Source organism: Podarcis bocagei, assembly GCF_964188305.1.
Source record: "Podarcis bocagei genome assembly, chromosome: 2".
Lineage (NCBI taxonomy): Eukaryota > Metazoa > Chordata > Lepidosauria > Squamata > Lacertidae > Podarcis > Podarcis bocagei.
In genome coordinates this window covers 108,790,007-108,811,129 of record NC_138126.1, presented here as the reverse complement: position 1 = coordinate 108,811,129, position 21,123 = coordinate 108,790,007, and the positions used below count along the sequence as shown (strand labels likewise).

At 42.9% G+C, this 21,123-nt stretch overlaps 1 protein-coding gene across 11 annotated transcripts in view; it reads left to right on the top strand.

Annotated features, from left to right (window-relative positions):
• ARSG (arylsulfatase G) overlaps positions 1-21,123 on the top strand; it is a 119,836-nt gene that overhangs the window by 32,994 nt on the left and 65,719 nt on the right. For 6 of the 11 annotated variants that reach the window (XR_014004697.1, XR_014004698.1, XR_014004699.1 and 3 more), the window contains 6 exons: positions 5,527-5,638; positions 7,104-7,468; positions 9,983-10,170; positions 11,701-11,748; positions 12,857-12,968; positions 14,531-14,668. Coding sequence is in view for 2 of the 11 variants with exons in the window: in XM_081181410.1 (XP_081037536.1) it covers positions 7,239-7,468; positions 9,983-10,170; positions 11,701-11,748; positions 12,857-12,968; positions 14,531-14,668 (716 nt within the window). In the remaining 9 variants the exon portion in view is untranslated. Of the gene's footprint in view, positions 1-924; positions 1,012-3,303; positions 3,323-3,428; positions 3,829-5,526; positions 5,639-7,103; positions 7,469-9,982; positions 10,171-11,700; positions 11,749-12,856; positions 12,969-14,530; positions 14,669-21,123 lie in introns of those variants that run through there. The other 5 variants (XR_014004702.1, XR_014004700.1, XR_014004701.1 and 2 more) reach the window with 5 other exon arrangements.

Here is a 21,123-nt window from a genome sequence, read left to right as displayed (position 1 = left end):
CCACATGAGAAATGCTTGCTTTCTAAGAGTAAACAGAGCCCTTTGCCAGAAGTTCAGACTGACTTAGGCTCATCAGTCAAAGAGAGGAGAGCCTGCCAAGCAATCTTTTTGGGGGGCCTTTTGATAATGCTGAGGATGTGTCAGAAGGAAAATGAACTGATATTACTTTATATATGTGTGTGTGTGTGTGTGTGTGTGTGTGAGCACACGCACGCGTGTAACTTGGTATTAATGTAACGTTTTTATATGCAACCTGTGTATTTTTGTAATATTTTGTTTGTCTGTTGTTGCTTCAGTTTTCCGGACACTGCTTGGAGATATGTTTAATATATTAACCGTTATCAAATTGAATAACCAGTTATTGCGTTTTACTAAAATATTGAATGACAGGGGGAGTCTCATGTACAGATGCCCTTTCTGTCTTTTATTTAACCACAGTTGTTATCTCCAGTCGTTACACACACACATTCATTCATTCATTAAGTTTGGCCTTTGACAGTGAACTTGAGTCTGGGAGGTTTGAGAACAGTCCGCCTCTGAATTCTTGGCTTGCAGCGGGTGCTTCTTGGCTTTTCTTCCTTTCCCCCTCTTGCTATCACAGGGCTTTGTTTTGTTTTGTTTATTCAAGTATTTACTCATGCCCCTCATTTAACTAGGTCACTCTTTTTCTGCCCCCCCAGCCCTTGGTCGCATGGAATGACCTACCAATTTTGTATCTTCAGCTGCACATTCTTTCCCCAAGGTCATTGATACACAACTGGAAACATCTGTCATAATACTGGTCTTAGCAGGACTCAACCAGCCCATTCCACCCACCTCTAGTGACTGCTTATACTGACAATGTCTCGTACTCCTTGCTATTCAAGCTGGTTCTTTCTACTTTTCAAGTGCCCTCCCCTGATAACATTCATTCTGCCATTTCAGATTAGGCTGGTGCTGATGACTGCGAACAACTAGCTTTCAGACCTGGAAACGGAGTCAGTTTTGTCCAGTTTCTCAGAAGATCAGAAGGTTGGCATCTTGTAAAATTTCAGCTCTGACTTTCTAGTTGTCAGCTTTTTCATGCCCTGTGTATGCTCATTTAGTTATAAAACTGGCTGATCTGCTGGTCCCAATATAATTTCCCACAATGCAGGGGATTGGGCTGGATGACCTTTGGGGGACCGTTCCAGCTCTACAATTCTATGATTCTTTGATTCTATGATTGCATCCCGGGGATACAATTTACTGTTCCATGGCTTTGATAGGATGGCAGAGCCCTTTGTGACAAAAGCCAAAATGGCCAGGGGTACAAGTAGCATACTTCTTGGCGCAGGTAGGTAGCTGTGTTGGTCTGCCATAGTTGAAACAAACAAACAAAAAAAAATTCCTTCCAGTAGCACCTTAGAGACCAACTAAGTTTGTTATTGGTATGAGCTTTTGTGTGCATGCACACTTCATGTACACGAAAGCTCATACCAATAACAAACTTAGTTGGTCTCTAAGGTGCTACTGGAATGAATTTTTATTTTGTTTTGTTTATACTTCTTGGCAGTTCTAACTGTGGGTACTGTTTTTGATCTGTTTTATAAGAGAAACTGCTCCCTTTCCCTTATGGGGTATTCCAGAGCCCGTATAGAGTCCTAGCAGTAGGAGAAAATAACAGAGGCCAACCAGAGTACAGTGGTACCTCTGGATGCGAACAGGATCCGTTCCGGAGCCCTGTTCGCATCCTGAAGCAAACACAACCCGCATCTGCGTGGCTCGCAATTTGCCGCTTCCGCGCATGTGTGTGACGTCATTTTGAGCATCTGCGCGAGCGGCGAAACCTGGAAGTAACGCGCTTCATTACTTCCAGGTCACCACAGAGCGTAATCTGAAAACACTCAACCTGAAGCACGTTTAACCCGAGGTATGACTGAATATTGAGAAGCAAAACGGCTAGTAAGCCTGATCTTTATTAAAGGAACTGTTGCAACATGGTCCCCACTCACCACACTCAGGAGGGAGAACCCTAAACGATGGTGTGCAAGCCCTTTTATAGACTTTTGAAATTGCCCACCCTGTAGCCCAAGACCACCATCTCAAAACATACATACATACATCACAAAAGAAGGCAGTCTACAGCAGAAATCCTGCCTGCCCGGATACCTGGCAATGGTCACTGATTGCATTACCTGGGCAGTCTGGCCATTCTTTTGTGATGGTTAATACTTTAGTTCCTGAATCCAGGTCACGGGCTCACCCTATTCATACACAAATATGCCCTTAAGACAGGATTTTCAAGCAAAAAGACAATGGGAAGGCTTTCCCTGTTTGCCTCCCTTACTGCAGAGGAATATTTGAGTTCATTGGGAGAGTCAAAATGGCTTCAGGATTGCTCTCACATACTATTTCAGACGCATGGTTCATATATTTAGATATTTGTGCATTTATGAATATTTTTTCTACACTTGAGACCTTAAAATTCTTAAAACAATCTGCAAGTTCTTTTTCAGCCCATACTGCACAGAAGCTGCATTCAGATGCTTGGTTTATTGATCGAGTTTTACAGGTTACAATCCAAGCGCTTCTGTCCCAATTTCTAACACTCTTTTTTTCACTGCAGTGCACACACACAAACACATATACATATACATATGAAACAGACATTACAACAAAAAAGGCACAGAGGAGAAAAAGAAAGACTGTCCATATCCAAACAATATTCCCCGAGTTTCACAATACATTTATGTGACAAACGAAAGCTGAACATCATTTGCTGAGCTATGACAGGACAAGAGAAAAGATCATGACCAAAAAAAATTTCTTTTCAGGTCATTCATAATTTTTGTTCAAGTTAGCAAAATTAGAAGAAAGTAGCCCGAACAATGCACGCCAGCATAGAATTATCATGTTACAAAGTCTTACATGATGGGAAGGAGAGGATAGGTTAGGTTTTTGTTTATTAACACATATAGTAAAATCATAATGCTCCCCGATAAAGTAATCTTTTTCGAATGCGCTTGTGTGCCTTTCATTTTGTAGTTGACCTTCTCTGCAAAGGCCAGCTGCCATACCTTGTGGCACCAGTAATATATTGCAGCTCACTTCAGACCCTGCCCAAATCGAGCGATGGTTAAGTTGGGATCCCACAAGCAAGCAGGAGCAAGCCACTAATTGCAGCAAAGACCCCTTAATATGTCCTTGTACATTTAATCCTCTTAAATCCTTGCGCTTGCCTGCCTTCTGCGCTTGTCTGCACAGAGAACCCTGACTCCTTTATGACCTGTCCTTTGCATGTCCTATCTTGATCATATTGCAGATCTAGACAAAATTGCTTTCTGGTAACCTTCAAAACCTAGTAAGTATAATTGAGAGTTCAGGCATGAATGTGTTTTTACAGTAAGGATTTCTACGTGTGGGTGGCAAATTAGGATTTTGTTTTTGTATCTTTTTCTCTTCTACAGCAACACCCACCCATATAGGTGGGGGTTACCTTCCGAGGCACTGTGCGCATAGGTGAAATTGTGTTTAATTGAAGCACCCGTTGAAAAACCCTGCAGACTAGAACCTCTGGGAACCCCAGAAAAAAAGACCCTTTTACAAACCAGCAGCCCTACTGGACGGGTAGGAATGGTGGCAATGGAGGCACTCAGTCTTCCTCATTGCTGAAGCACAATTTGCAAACAATGACAAGCAGGGCGGACCGGTACCCCCAAAGTGCTTGGCTGTGGGTGAGACTCGCTTGGTGGAGCTGATGGTGTCTTGCGGAGGAACATGATGATGGGCAGCTGGCGCTTCTGCCTCTTCAGTTGGTCAAGTCATTTTTGGGCAGCCTCATGGTCCATGGATGCAGCTTCAACACAGGTGCCAATGTTCTTCTAATCGAAGCATTGTTTGAAGTGGGTCAGCCAGCCAGAACTAGCTCAGAACTCCTTCTCAGGCTGCTTGAAGTGCACATACAGCCTGAGATTCTTCTTGCGCAAGGTGCTGCCATCAGTGGGGATATGCTGGCAGTTCATGTCTTCTAGCCATTGGTTCAGTGCCTCACATGCCTTCAACAGGGCCTCATCCTGCACATGGCTGGGGACCTTGGCAGTTGTGGGTGTACAGGCACTCGCTGCCTCCGATGCCCGGATTTTCTTCTCTTGTACTTTAACGGCACATATGCTGGACTCATTCCTGTCAGGATACGCCGGGGGGGGTGTCCTGCAGCCCCCAAGATGAGACGAAACCTCTCTGGGCGTCTTCCTGGTGTTGCACAGCTCCGGGACGTCCATAAATCAACAGTCCCGGGACGCTCCAGCTTCACATAGCAGATGCCTGTGCGCACACACACTCAGCAGAGATCAGCAGAAACGAATTGGAGAATTGTGTGCTCATTCTAAGCTTTTATTCAGCAATATTTACAGGACAAACGATCATGGCGTCCTCTCCCTTCAACTCCGAGAGAGAATAGAAAGTAAAAAGTACAAAAACACAACAGAGCGGAAGAGATAAGGCTACCTTCCATTCTCAGGCTTTTCCAAACCTAGAAAGTAAATATGGACGTGTGATGTAACCATCACACACCCAGCAATGGAGGACTGATATACAGTGGTACCTCGGGTTACATACGCTTCAGGTTACAGACGCTTCAGGTTACAGACTCCGCTAATCCAGAAATAGTACCTCAGGTTAAGAACTTTGCTTCAGGATGAGAACAGAAATCACACGGCAGCGGCAGCAGGAGGGCCCATTAGCTAAAGTGGTGCTTCAGGTTAAGAACAGTTTCAAGTTAAGAACGGACCTCCGGAATGAATTAAGTACTTAACCCGAGATACCACTGTACTAACAATTCCTACCAAACGTGTGCCACAGCACACATGCTCAAGCCATACTGTCAGCAGTCTAGCACTTCCAATTCCTCCTCCAGCGTGGGTACCACTCGCTGCCTGTTGGGTTTGTCATCACCTGAGGAAGTTAAAGAGGCTGCGCATTTAGGTGCCATCTCAAAGAACGACTCAAAAAACACCTCCAAACTCCAGCACAATTCCTCTCTCTCAACCTCCTCTTTCAAATTCCAACTCTCCACAGGTCTCAACGGTTGGTGCAAGGCCTCTTGGGATTGCAATTGTGAAGGCCTGTGGGATTGCAAAGTTCTGTTTTTGCGCGTTTTCTGACAGCTTTACGCCTCTTCTGGGCTGTTTTAGCAATTCTTAATTCACTTCCAGGTTCAGCACAATGCATATATACACAGTTGTGTACATACTGAATACATAAATGGGGGGTGTCTGTATATTGGAAATTAATAAAACTATATTTTTATTTTTAAAAGATCTATGCATGGTGGTGGTTAGGAAGAACAGATGCTGCTGCTCTTGTGTTTTTGTTTCTGTGTGCAAGCATACTGTTGTCTTCTTTTAACCTTGCCTTACATATGTGTGAAAACACTCATAAAATTAACTCAGCTGTGCATTTGAAAATGACAATTCCGATTTCTGCCAAAGCAAAAATGTGTCTTCCACCCCCCACCCCCGCTCCAATGGAAATTTTGTTTTTATTTAATTTTGTCTTCTGGTACAGGCAAACTAGGGATGTCAGAAGTTCTCCCTTCTCCAGATCAAATTCAGAAGTCATCTAATGCGGGTTGAGATACACAGAAGAAGAAAAACAGACATCAATTTAAGATGCCAAGGTGAGAGTTTTGTGGATTTAAAGCAGGCATAGGCAAACTCCGCCCTCCAGATGTTTTGGGACTACAACTCCCATCATCCCTAGCTAACAGGACCAGTGGTCAGGGATGATGGGAATTGTAGTCTCAAAACATCTGGAGGGCCGAGTTTGCCTATGCCTGATTTAAAGGGATATCACTGGAGGTTTGGAGTGACAGAAAGAATAACTATCAGGGTATTTATACTAAACCAGAAGTACCTGGGCTGAAGGACCCCATCGTGCCAGCGTCTCCCCACCACCTCCTTCAGAATTGATGACTGATATAGCAAGCTGGGCTCCTTTTAAACAAGGAGGCTTAGCTCAAGGAAAGCCGAGCTAGCTACTCAGATGGAGGTGCAACTTCTGGTTAAGGCTCAGTGTGAGGATGATTATGCCTGAAGCAAAATTTGAGATCTGCTCTTGTGGTGGAGGCCTGAACTCTGCTCTGCATGAAGCTGTCAAGAGTGCCAATGATGCCCCTCGCCTCACCCAAACCTGAACCCTCATCTACTGAGACTAATAGGGAAATAAGTAGGTGAATAATGTTTTGGCAGCTGGGTCTGCTCTAGAGACAGTTGTACTTCAGTTGTGTGGAATCTAGGGATCTTCAGAGTGCTATCCTGAACACTTGCTTCTGAACATGCCCCTTGAACACAGAGAGTTTTCTTCAAGGAAGCATTCATAGAAGGAGCGAACTTGTTAGTTGTGTGACCAACCTACCCGTTGATTTCAATATGGCTTAAGTACTGTATTTTTCTGTGTATAAGATGCCCCCATATATAAGACAACCCCTATTTTTGAGCCCAAAATTAAGAAATAAATATTTTAAACATTCCGTGTATAAGACGACCCCCTTATACTTTTCCCCTTGGGGGAAAGTATAGTCTTATACTCGGAAAAATATAGCATGTCCTAATTTTTTCCTGGCGTTGGACTTCAGTGTCCAAAGAGTCCTCATACTTATCTCTACCTTGCAAAGACGGTTGAAGCAGGCTTGCTGTAGAATTGTCTGAAAACTGGAGTCTGTTAATGAATTTGGGATTCTGCTTCCCATAGATGTAGGGCTGGATTTTCCTGGAAGCTTTAGCAAAATTCTGGTGGGTTCCAGCAACTTCCCCTCCATGTTGTCAGAGTTTTCCACCGTCATCAAGTCAGGCCATCACCTAGAGGCTTGGTGTAGGCCTAGGCCCACTCCATATACCGTATTTTTTGCACCATAACACTTACTTTTTTCCTCCTAAAAAGTAAGGGGAAATGTCTGTGCGTGTTATGGAGGGTATGCCTACGGGTGGCATGCCTACGGATTTTTCTCCTCTAAAAACTACGTGCGTGTTATGGTCGGGTACGTGTTATAGAGCGAAAAATACGGTAAATATTATGTGTGCTGCTATTGCCTCTGGGTTTTCCTCCCTCTCATCTTTATTTATAATTTCCTCTTTTTTTTGCAGATGGTGCATATGTTTCTGATGATGTGAAATTCTTACATCGCCTGTGAAGAAAGCACGAACGGAGTTATAAGAGCATACTTTTAGCTAACTTGCTAGCATCCATGAGACATTTCCTAGTGGAACATTTCTGATACAATGGAGATTTTGCTTCTGAAGGGACTATTCTTGGTGCTGGCCAGCTGCTTCCTGGGGCTCTTCTACTATCAACACCCACTTGTCTCTGTGAGTGGGGAAAGATCAGGCTACAAAAAACCCAATTTCATAATAATTTTAGCAGATGATATTGGATGGGGAGATCTTGGGTCCAATTGGAACTTGAGAAAAGACACGCCTCACTTGGATAAGATAGCAACGGAAGGCATGCGGTAAGGTTCAAACCAACGCTTAGCGTCCACTATTGTTGCTGTTTGTAAAAAGGGTGGAAGCTACCCTAGGCACTGCACAAAGATTAAAAAGTCATGCAGACCCTGTCCTCAGACCTGCACTTTTAAAAATGTGATGGAAAAGGGATGGTGAGGGAAGAGGACAACAAGCCAATTCAGATATCAACACAATCAAATTGCCATATTTTCCGTGTATAAGATGCCACCATGTATAAGACAACCCCTATTTTTTTTAACCCAAAATTAAGAAATCCTGCCAGAACCCAAACCCAAGCCTGGGCTGCCGACGCCAGAGCTTGAACCCAAGCCCAGGCTACTCACACCAGAACCCAAGCCCGCGCTGCCCACACCAGAGCCCCAACCCCTGTGCATTCACCATCTGTGTATAAGACAACCCCCAATTTTTGACCTTTTTTTGCAAAAAAACATCGTGGAAATATACGGTACATAAAGTAGAATGGAGCAACCAGTTTTGGTGGGACAGGCTGTGCTATTCACTATTATCATTTCTGTTTATGTCCGTGAGGCCAGCCAGCATAATCACTATCATTTTCCAGTCCATCTGTACAGTGGATGACTTTCAACATTGTATTAGCTTCCCCAGCCACCCCAGAACCCTCCGTTATCAACGCTGTTGTCTGTGTAAACTCGCAGTCTATATGGCATTGTGGTTTGAGTGTCAGACTAGGATTTGGGAGATCCGAGTTCAAATCCCCACTCAGCCATGAAGCTCAGCAAGTGACCTTGGGCCCAGTCACTGCCTCTCAGCCTAACCTACCTCACAGGGTTGTTGTGGGGATTAAATGACAAGGGGGAAGAACCATGTATACCACCTTGAGCTCCTTGGAGGAATGTCCTTGTGATATAAACGCTAATCACAGAAAGCTTTCCAAAACCCAGAGAACCCACTTTTCATTTCTACCTTTCCCTGTCACATTTTCAAAATGTGCCTCTGTAACCTCAGGGCCTGTAAAACAAAGATTAGTTCAAAGATTCTCCCTGATAATGAAAGGTTGCGTCTTCTTCGGGATGGGCAAAGTTCATAAAAACTTCCTCAACAGACGTCAGCGCTGACTTATAAAACCTGCCCAGGCAAATTGTCAGTCCAGGGAGCTAAGATAACAAAAGTGATTAGAACTTCTGTTTGCTGTTCCGTTTTCATACCACGGCGTCCATCTTGGAGGTGATTGATTCATACCACTCTTGTTCTGTTTGGGTTTTTAAAACGCCACACCAGCTGATAAATTCTTGCCTCAGAGCTGAACGTGAACACAACACAAAATCTTCAGGTGTTGCCAAAGACTTGCCTGCCCATGAGTTGATTCTAGCCTCCAGGAACATCAGGCCTATGTTTTGATCCTTTTAGACTCCTCAGGCCTCTAACACTGTCAAATTCTTCAAAAGCTGGTATCAATTACCCCTTAGCTCAGGGGTAGGCAACCTAAGGCCTGTGAGCCGGATGCGGCCCAATTGCCTTCTAGATCTGGCCCGCGGACGGTCCAGGAATCAGTGTGTTTTTACATAAGTAGAATGTGTCCTTTTATTTAAAATGCATCTCTGGGTTATTTGTGGGGCTTAGGAATTCATTCATTTTGCCCCCCACATGGTCTGAGGGACGGTGGACCGGCCCACGGCTGAAAAAGGTTGCTGACCCCTGCCTTAGCTGGATTAAAAGCCACATCTCCAATCCTAAACCCCCATGACATGTATGCTGGTTTTTGGACAGTGCGCATCTCAGTCCATAGTTAAGAGCATGATGCTCCGAAAGAAAAGCAACTACATTTTGATCCAGCCTGCTTAGAGAATGATGTTCCTGGGAGAGGTTAGATAACTCCAGCCTGGCTGGAGATGTCAGAGCGTTGGGACAATTTTATAGATCTCTCCTTTTGTGATAGCATCAGCATTCGTATCATCAACGAATTCTGTTTGCTCTCTAGTGTCCTCCCTGCCAAGTTAGTAGTTTTGCTAATTCTGTGGGCACAAATACTTTCATGCGTGTGTAACAACTGCTGGACCTTTTCCTTACCCACCTATAGAGGACACCCAAGATGGGGTTGGGAGCTGAGCTTGTTGCTTCTAGGCAGTCAGAAATGGCTTTATTTTCCCCACAATGTAACCATGGCAAAGGATGTGGGGATAAAGACCAGACTTCTTAGCAATGGACTTGGAGGCGCAGAGACCTGAACCTCTAACCAGAGTAGCCAGGGAGAGAGGCATTGCTTTCCACCAGAAAGAACACTTTTACTAGAATTTGCTGTGTCACCATTTGCTGTGTCACAAATGGATCTGAGAGTTCAAAGTGTTTTATAAAGAGGAAAGCGGACCAAGAAGGGGGTGGGGGACGCACAGAGATTAGGATTGCAGTGTCGTTGAGGCCACCATTAAGAAAACCTGCATTAAACTTGACTCGATCAGAGTGAATTCTTTCAAGAAAAAGGAAGCACAATAAATGGTAAATAATAGTTGGAACCTCTCTTCTTTTTTTGCCTCCTCTAGATTTATTGATTTCCATTCAGCAGCATCCACCTGTTCCCCATCACGAGCTTCTCTGCTTACAGGCCGCCTTGGCCTTCGCAATGGAGTGACCCACAATTTTGCTGTCACCTCAGTGGCCGGCCTCCCGTTGAATGAGACAACCTTGGGAGATGTTCTGAAGGAAGCTGGCTACCTCACTGCTGCGATAGGTAATTTAACTGACCTCCAATAGAAAATTAACCTGGTTTTGTATAAAGGGTTGCTGTTTTTATACGTATCTACATATCTGTGTATCTATACCTATATTTCTGCTAAATTATATTATAAATAGCACAACTCTGCATATTTCCCCATGCTTTTTGAGTGTTCAAAGTCCTTCCCACAAATCATCTCTGTACAAAAATCCTGTAAAGAGATTAGCAGAAGTACATCCATAATGTAGATGTGAGACTCAGACAGAGAGAGAGAGAGAGAGATAGAGTTGTCCAAAGCTACCTCTGAAGTTCATGGCAGCGGTGAGATGTGAACCAGGGATTTCCTTGCTCACAGTCTGTTGGCCACATCAATTCCACATTAGGCTGATACTAAACACCATTGGCGTAGTATCTTGCATTGTCAATAAAAGCAGCATTTCTGGTTACATTGTTAGAGTTCACCATGGGCGAAATTGTGATCTTCAGAGGCTGTTCTTTGGGTTCCCCCACCTTTTGCCAGAAAGAGGGCCTTTTCTGCGGGGACACCCAACCTATAGAACTATCTAAAAATGTTTGCTTGTTAAAAATGTTTGCCTGGTAAATCTCTATTGCTTTTTGAGCATGTCAGCTGAAGCCCATCTTTTTTCTGTTTTAATGAGTATTTTAAAAGCCGCATAGTGGGTTTTATTTAAAGTAGTGCAAAGTAGTTTCTTGTGTGGGTGGAACAGCTTCGACTTGCACAATGGGACTCCCCACGCCCTGAATCTGGGTCCCCCCCCCAATCCTTCAGAGCAGATTTTGGGGGTCAGCACACATGGGGGGAAAGACATGGGAAAGTCCTGTTGCCCATGTGCAAGACATTTGGCTCACACATTTATTTAGTTGAATACCACACAATGCTGTTTCTTTCTGCTTTTAATCTTTGTGTTTTATTGCTGGTTTGAGGGTTGTTGTTTTTTTACTTCTTTTACGTTGCATTTGTTTTGATGATTATGGTAATCTGCAGTGAGGCCCTTTGCAAGAGAAGGTGAAATATAAAACCCACGAACAAATAATGGCATGTGAATTTCAGGCACCCCTTGCATGAGACTATGGGGGAGCATCTGGGATGCTGCTGCTATCATATTAATCATGCATCACTGGTGGAAGAGAAACATACATTTTGCTTTCCATTCTGCCGTGAAAGGGAGGCATAATAATCACAGATCTGGGTCATACACTGGCAACTGAATGTGCAGGAAATTCCCCTCTACTTCAAGAATGATGGCTGGGAATTTCCTGACTAGGTCCTTGTGTCCTCTCCCTTGAGGGATGCTATTAATTGGCCAGAAAGAAATAACTTTTAAGAGCTCGCTATGTCTGCATCTTGGTGTTCATAGAAGGGGCTACCTGAAGGCTTCTCGAGTTTGATGGCCTAATCCCACTGGTCACCTCTTTGCACAGCCCTGTTTACCACATCGCAGATAAAAAGCATTAAGTACTCTCTCCAGTCACTGGTACATATGAGTTGCTAATATTGTTCTTCCGGCAATTGCTTCCTTGCAGGGAAATGGCACTTGGGACACAGCGGTCCTTATCATCCCAACTTTCGTGGTAAGTGTTCCCCCCTACCCCATCTTGAAATCCGAACGTCCACTGCAGATTTAGGCCTGGTTCTTGCTCAAGACTTGAAACTTTAGATGTGAGCTCACATGCTTGGGTGTTTCTTTGTACCAGTGCATGCCCTCAGTGTCAAGCCCTCTTAAATTATTATTAAATTTCATCCAGCCTGGACACTGAGGTCCCTTGCTGAGGGCCTTCTGGCGGTTCCCTCGCTGCGAGAAGTGAGGTTACAGGGAACCAGGCAGAGGGCCTTCTCGGTAGTGGCGCCTGCCCTGTGGATTGTCCTCCCAGCAGATGTCAAGGCAATAAACAACTATTTTACTTTTTTAAAGACAACTGAAGGCGGCCCTGTTTAGGGAAGTTTTTAATGTCTGACGCTGTATTGTTTTTAATATTTGGTTGGAAGCCGCCCAGAGTGGCTGGGGAAACCCAGCCAGATGGGCGGGGTATAAATAATAAAGTATTATTATATAACGTGTCAAGATGAAAACTCTCTTCTTGAAATGCTAGTTTTCTATGGCTAGGGCGAGGTTTTGTATAGAGAAGCATTTGATTAGGTCAGCCCCTCCCCTTAAATCATTACTCAGATTTACTGCCTCAGTAAGAACAAACCCTTGGAGTCTAATCTCCCAATCACAGTGAAGACATCAAGACTAGGTTGCATGATCCCTTCCTGGAGCAAACTCCCTTCTCTGTACTGATGCTATCTGCAGTTAAGGCTTAATAGGCCCCTTCCTTCTTTTTAAATTCCTTTTTCTTTTCGCTCCAGAGCTTTCCCTGTGAAAACCTGCTCTTTAAAGCTCATTCGGAGCAAACGCCAATCCACGGAAAACACGAATTGATGTTTGTTCCGATTCAGCTTTAAAGAGCGGATTTTTGCGGGGGAAGTTCAGATATTTGCCTGCATGGGTTGAATTGTCAGCAGTGGAACTTGGGACAGCTGTTTTGCCTGGTCGCAACACTTCTTGTGACTGCAGTGGTTGCAGATGGACTTTATACAACCAACAGTATAAACCTGTTTCCTTAGAAACAACCCAAAATTGTTTTCTGGTCACAACAAGTGGCCTTGTATATTCTAATACTGTGGCTTTAATTCCAGGTTTTGATTACTACCTGGGGATACCCTATAGCCATGATATGGGCTGTACTGACACACCGGGCTATAACCTCCCTCCTTGCCCAGCTTGCCCCCGGCACTCTGCAGCAATGAGGTATGATTCCTGGTGTCCTTGCAGACAGGCTTCCGGAACTCAGTAGAAGCCAGATTCTGCTGGGAAATTCACAACTGGGGCATGACAGAGAGAGCCATCCCCTCTTGTTTGTCCCCCATGTTAGGTAATCAGAGGTGCCTGCCAAAGGCTCTTGTAAATCTGCCTTTTGTGTATGGACAGGGTCATTTTGGCCAAATCATGTCATGAAATTCTACTCAGTATTGATCTGGAGCAGAACTCCAACGTATAGTTAGCAGAGTAAAAACTTATACCCGTTGCAGGATTCTCAGAGGCAATTGTATTTCATCCAGCAGAGCTTTACTGCTGCTGAAGGCAAATGAGCATAATGGTCTCAAATCCAATGCATTCAGGATTGGCCCTGTCCATAAGAAATCCAGTTGCAGCAGACTTAACTTAAACGTACAATAACTTATAATACTAAACTTTAACACCAAGCACACAGAACACTGCACCAGAACAAAGAGGTAGAAAAAGAAAGTGAAAACCAGGCTTCTTCTGGACTATTATTATAGACTCAAAACAAATACAATACCTTGTTACGCAGATGCAATAGTTGCAACATATAGAGCACAACAGGCTGAATGATAATGTTTGAAACAAATTTCTTTACTGGTTACATCCTAACATGTGAATCAAGTCTAGGATGTACACCATATACAATCCTTAAGGTATATAACCTATTTAATTAAATCCAACGCAGATATATTTCTTCCTTCTTAATACATTCTTGTGTTATACAGTCCTTGAATTATTAAGAAAAGGTCCCCGGAATGTCATGTTGTGACTATTACTATATACAGCATAACCTTGTCAGAAAGAGGTAACAGAACCAGCTTAAAACCAGCTGTACTCAGCTTCTCTGAAGGAATAACCCAAACATCAGGAACCTTCTGCTTGTTTCTTTCAAACAGAGAAGCTTGCAGAACCTTCTTGAATTAATTAGAATAGGAAATAGCTCTACACATCAGATCTAAGTACTAAGAAATGCAAACTGACATGTAAGAACCCACATTGGAAGAATGAGTTTGCTGTCGGATATGTAAGCAGCTTTCCCCAAGCTGGTGACCGCCACATGTTTTGATATTCTACAACTCCCATCATCCCTGACCATTGGCCATGATGGGTGGGGCTGATGGGAGTTGTAGTCCTACGAGGTTTGCAGAGCACCATCTAAGGCAGCAACCTTCACCACATCATGTGACAGTGATTTTCATATATTAATTATTTGCTGAGTGAACAAGTACTTCCTTTTTCCTGCCCTGAATTTTCTGCCATTAAGCTTTGTTGAATGACCCTGAGTTCTAGTAGTATCTGTGGGTGGGTGAGAGAGAGAATTCTCTTTATTTACTCTTCCCCCTCTGTTCATAATTTTATAAACCTCTGTTTCATAATAGATATCAATGAAAGAAAAATTAACTAGATTTTAAAAATAGATTCTCTTGTACCCTATCATTGCTTAACCACACCTTTCCAATAATAATAATAATAATAATAATAATAATAATAATAATAATAATAATAATAAATCTTTCCCCACCCAGGAAACATCAGAAAGACTGTTATCCTGAAATAGCACTACCTCTTTTTGAAAACCTCACAATTGTCCAACAGCCCGTGGACCTAACCAGCCTGGCTGCCAAATACACAGAGAAGGCGATTCAGTTCATTCAGTATGCAAGGTGAGGACATCTCAGTAGTCAAGTATCTTATTTGGATGTAACTCTAAATTATGACTTAGCTGCATTACATGAATGGGCCTGCCTAACCCTAAGGCTTGCACACTTTCTTCTCCTCGTGCAATACAGCAGTGAGGAGAAGATTGGGAGCTTTTGCTAACTGCAATTTTGCATTATGGTTCATTATGACTGACCGAAACAAGCCTTCCAGCCACGGTTAATGCTGTCTAATTTCACTAACTTAACAACTCTGTAGTTTACAAAAAAATCATTAACAGTAATGTATGACATTTCAACAATTTCTAATTCATGAAATCTTAATTAATATATGCAATGCGAAAATAATATTGACATGCGCAACTCAAAGCCAAACAGCCCAAATATTCCTGAAATATGTCCATGAGAACAACTTTCTATTTGTGTACTTGTACTGGTGCAATCCCAACAGAGCTCTGACAACAAGGAACCCGGATTTCAGTCTCTTGTTTCGTGAATCTTCTTCTGTTCTGCCCGAAAAGCAATTCAGTGCTGCACTAAATAAACCAGCTCCAACCTTAGAATGACACATTGCTCTTTTTTTGAAAAGGCTGATCAGCCGACCTGAAGAAGTTGCATCTCTCCAGCCATGCCCTGAAACAGACACCTGTTGCTGGGGAAAATTCTCGTTGCTAAGCAGATGTTTTAGGCGTGCTTCAAGGATGTGCTTCAAGACTTGTTCCAAGTTTATGTTGGCAATACACCAACACAGGGCGCTACTGAAATTTGAGGTGCCATGGTTTTCCACTGCTTTGGTAGTACAGCCAGGTTTGTTCTAAGTAACGTTGCTCAGAGTTGAACATCTCAACAGCTCAGCGTTGTCATCTTGTGCAGTGGTACCTCGGGTGGCAGACACTTTAGGTTACAGACGCTTCAGCTTACAGACTCTGCTAACCCAGAAATAATACCTCGGGTTAAGAACTTTACCTCAGGAGGAGAACAGAAATCGCGTGGCGGCAGCGGGAGGCCCCATTAGCTAATGTGGTACCTCAGATTAAGAACACTTTCAGGTTAAGAACGGACCTCCAGAATGAATTAAGTTCTTAACCTGAGGTACCACAGTGCTATAAAAATCTCTCTGAACTGAGACCTGCGAGTATAGGGCGGTATAGAAATTCAATAAATAGATGACTTTCTTTGTTCACAAGCTGACTGAACAGCTGGAGACTTTTCAGGTGAGGTGTATTAAAATGAGGCAGCTAGAGGACATAAGAACATCATCCTGTTCTGACCAGATGCCTCTGGAAAGCATGTAAGCGGAATCTGAATATAACACGTTTCTCCTTATTTGTGATTCCCCAGCAACTGGTGTTCAGAAGGATACTACTACCTCTGAAGCCATATAAAATCGCCATCATGGATAATAGTTATTGGCAGCCTTCTCCTCCTTAAAAATCCCATTCTTAAGCCATCCAAACTGCTGACCCTCACTACGCCCTGTGGAAACACATTCTATAGTTTAATTCCTCATGTTGTGAAAGAGGACATCCTTTTTGTCTGTTTTGAACATTCACCTTCATTAGATACAGCTTCCTTCTCTGATTTTAGAATGTTTTATCGTTTTACTGTTGTTAGCCGCTCTGAGCCCCGCTTCGGCTGGGGAGGGTGGGATATAAATAAAAAATTATTATTATTATTATTATTATTATTAAAAATAAAAAAATTCCTTCCAGTAGCACCTTAAAGACCAGCTAAGTTAGTTCTTGGTATGAGCTTTCGTGTGCATGCACACTTCTTCAGATACCATTAATAATAATAATAATAATAATTATTGACTTTCTCCACCCCTTGCATTTTTTGTTTATTTCTAAACCAAAAAGCCCCAAGTGTTGTGTAAAGAGAGTTCTACTTTTCTGATGGTTCTTCATCTCTACAGTATCCTTTTTGCGGCAAGGTGGCTCAAACTGTTCATAGCATTTTGAGTGCAGGTGCAACAGGAAACAAAAGGCGTAGCAGGAAAGAAAAGCCTTCCTGCACCAAAGGGAAAGGATGATAATTGAAATGAAATGAGTCTCTGAATTAATCAGAGTATGAAAATGGTGTGGGTGGGTGGTTGTGGTTGGGGGGCAGGGAGAAGCCAATGGTTCTGTTGTGGTTCTGTGATTTTGTTGTATTATTTCAATAAAGTTATTTAGCTGTGTTTCTCAAGAAAAGAGAGCTTCAACGTTTTGTTGGGGTTTTTTGTTGGTTTTTAAGGAAACCAGCACAGCTGTTTTATTTACGACATTTCTATTCTTCCCCTCACCCAAGTCCTGTGGGCAGTTCACTGACTTTTTTAAAAAAACCCACAACATTTTAAAGAACAATACCTAATACTTAAGGTGCCCAGAAACACACAGGAAGCTGTATCTATGTAGTAGTGTGAATGATACAATGGGGAACAACAAAATGGACCTGGATAATTTTATTAATCAAAGTAGCTTAGTAAATCGCAAATCCTCATGGGAAGAGAAAGTTAGAATGCTGGGATATAAGAAAAGCCTAAAAGTCTTTAGACGTCTTCTAAATTGCTTTGAGCCCTGGACACTCAAAAATTTCTTAGGTGAGCTTTTGGGATTATCTGTGGGCTCTTCCAGATCTCTCTATTGGGCATTCATCATGATTTCACAAAGTTTGTGAAATTGATCATGCATTATTATTTGTTTGCAAGGAGGTTATGTAATGTTGTGTTACTGTCCCACAGTTTCTAGTGCTTTTTCTGGATACTTTCCTTACTACGAAAAGACTGGTCCTGCCCCACTCTCCCACCAGCAGGTTGGTTGCACATGAGTGCCAAATCTACTTTAATTGTCAAACCTGAATTTGCCAGTAGATAATTGAATCCTGCCCGCAAAGCAGCAAAAGTCTAGAAGTGTTTGTTCCTCCTCGTTTACTGTTGTGTTTTGAAGTGGACAGGATCTTAATTTTGGGAACACTGTATCTTTCTATCTTTAGTTCCTGAATAATAAATTTACCTTTAAAGAGATTCAGCAGTCTGTGGAGTCTGGTTCCTGCTTACAGGAGGGTGATAATTAAGTTTTACTGAGAAGCACAAGGGTTTGCTTATTTTTTTCTGCAACAATTAGGATCAGGATGTTAATTATTCCTACCAGATCACATCTGAGATAGGAGCTTATATCAGGGTCACAGATAATTCATAATATTTTATATTAACCTTATGGCAGCCGCAGTGATGCCATCATCCATAGAAATAAACCATGCAAGAAGTACAGATTAGCATCCAACATTACAGGATATGTTCCACAATTAATTACAGTATGATAATGTGAGATAAGTCAAGAACAATATAGGGTATATAAAACACTAATAGATGGGCTTTTTAAAGTTCATTGTTGACAAGAAGAATAAAACAAAGCCCTTGTATCCACTAAGTATGGCCAAGTATTACACAATGATCTATAAGTACTAGGGAAAGGGAAAGGACCCCTGGACGTTAAGTCAAGTCAAAGGCGACTATGGGGTTGCGGGGCTCATCTCACTTTCAGGCCAAGGGAGTCGACATTTGTCCACAGACAGTTTTCCGGGTCATGTGGCCAGCATGACTAAACCACTTCTGGCGCAATGGAACACTTCGACAGAAGCCAGAGCGCACAGAAACACTGTTTACCTTCCCACCACAGCGGTACCTATTTATCTACTCGCACTGGCATGCTTTCGAACTGCTAGGTTGGCAGGAGCTGGGACAGAGTCCTTATCTCTCAATAGTGTCTTGTACCGTGGTACCACTGGGTACGTACTTAATTCGTTCTGGAGGTCCGTTCTTAACCTGAAACTGTTCTTAACCTGAAGCACCACTTTAGCTAATGGGGCCTCCCACTGCTGCCGTGCCACCGCCGTGCGATTTCTGTTCTCATCCTGAAGCAAAGTTCTTAACCCGAGGTACTATTTCTGGGTTAGCGGAGTCTGTAACCTGAAGCGTATGTAACCTGAAGCGCATGTAACCCGAGGTACCACTGTATATCACCTTCAGATGCAAGCATAGCTCACCCTCATTCTGATGTAATCCTTTATGATTTTGAGTTTGTCGAAAGAGTAGCATGAACAAAGTGAGATCTCTTCCAGTTCCCTGGGTGTGCTATGTAAACAGAAGCAATGAAGGCGGAACCAATGTTGGTGGCATTGATCCTTCCTATATCCATGCCATCAAGATCAAATCAGCAGATTTTGCCACCGACTTTGCACTGTTACTTTGTAGAAACGAAGGTGTGTGATACCGGCGCAGGCAAATTATAAGGTTTAGCTGTAACCTTATGTAACTGAATCACTTGCAAGTTTTATTTTGCAAGCTGTAAAATATTCAGTGACTTCTGAAGCGGCAGTGATTGCTTTGATTTTGTCCTAAGCTTGATAAATGTTTAATTAGATTAAAAAAAAATGTGTACCTAGCGCACTCTGTTGTCTTCTTTAAATGTTCCTCCCCTCATTGTATGGAATCAGATATTTTGATTTTTGAAATGTGAAATTCTGGGCTGTGAATATACTTAAGACTCAGTTACCTGGGAACAAGACCCACTGAGTTTATTTTGGTTTACTTCTGAGTCGGCACACAGAGATTTCAAAGTAGCCTTGTAAAACTCTTACCTGCCTGGGGGGGTTGTTGATGTGATTGACAAAGTTCTGCATCTGAATTGTCACAAGAAGCAAAAGTCAAGCCACACATACAAACCTATGCTTGAACTGAATCTAACTAGTTTTTTTGTTTTTTTTATCAAAACATTGTTACATGGTTTTGAGCACCGGGATAATTGTTTGTGACCTGAAGTGATATAGCTGATTTTACTGTTACTATTTCAGAACTACTTGTACCCAAGTTAGATCAAGGTACAGGCTACTGGGTGTTGGGTTAATGAAAAAGCTTTTTAACTAATTGCAGGGATTCTCTTTAATTGGGTATCAAGAACCGGATAGATCCGGTTAATCTCTTACGTAAGTCAGTGAAGCTGATCCAGGGAACAGTTCTCTTGGGCCTTTTGCTGTCTTGAGCAGTTAATAATAATTAATATTATTAAATATTAATTTTCAGCTTGCCTGATCCGGTTTTGTTCTTAAGACTCCCAAGTAAAAACTGGGTTAATTGCCCCCGTGTGCTTTATAATTAAATAAGTTGATGACTACCTCATGATAGATAGCAAGCCTAATCCTCAGGAGAACGGACAGTTCTGGGACGGAGACAGCAAGAAGGTGAAGCCAGCTATCATGAGTGCCCCACGCAGGAATTATTTACTAAATCTTCAAAATTAATGGAATTGTCTGCCTCCTTTTTCCCTGTGTGCTGTTCCTTCAAGGAACTAGGAGGGCTCAAGGCTGGACGGAACTGAAACAAATCCTGTCAGGCTTTCTCTCCACCTAGGAGAAGCTTTGTCCTTACTGCACTGTAAATAAATGGGCCAAACCCTAATGACTGTCCTTCCACAAATATTCCAAACAAAGCTGCTGTTCGCTTGCTCTCATGTTCTGCTTGAGGGTTTCGAACAGGCATCTGGTTGGCATTGTGAGGGGGGGAAAACGCTGCAGTAGATGGACCACTGGCCTGATTCCGCAAGCTCTTCTTAAGTTCTTACACTCTGAAGAAAATTTAAACTGAATTGATATGTCTAAAACTGCTCGCTGGTTCTTGAATGTCTCGGGAACCTCAGGGTGCTAGCCCTGCTCAGAATAGATCCATTTAAATTAAATAGTCTTTAGTTGAACCTGGTCTTTAATTTCAGTGGGTTTATTTTGAGTAGGACTAGCGTTGGATACAGCCCTCGGGATATTTGGCAGTCACCGGGGCTGCTAATCTTGCCCATGTTTGTGCATGAACTTGACGATTATAGTAACTGGTTTTCCGATCCATGTTAGCTTATTCCCTTGAGTTGATTCTGAGCCCAGCCCAGTGAAAAGAGAAGACACAAGTCTCCTGATGTCTAAATGCTGAAGACCTGCCCATAGCTACTCTATAGTTCAGTTTCTCTTCTTGCGGTGAGCCAATATGATCACGGGCTTCATTGTGCAGGGCTCTGTAATTGTTGCCCCAGCAAAGTCTCCTCCCAACCTGTTGGCCTTCCAGATGTTTTTGGACTACAGCTCCCATTGGCCTTATGGGAGGTGGAGTCCAATAACATCAGGAGCACAACTGCTTGGGGAAAGTGACCTTGGCTTTCTCAGAGACATTGTTCCGTGAGTACATTTAAAGTGCTATGATGCCACTTAAAACTCTCATGGCTTCCCCCAAGGAATTCTGGGAGCTGTAGTTTGTTAAAAGGTGCTGAGAGCTATTAGGAGGCCTCACAGAGCTCTAAATTCCCAGAATTCCCTTTGAAGAGGGATTGATTATAAAACAATTCCAGGCTATAATGGTCCAGCAATACAGGAAGGGGCCAGTTTCTTCAGATCCTAACAACAGCTGAGCCCATTGAATTATATACTACACCAGGCAGCTG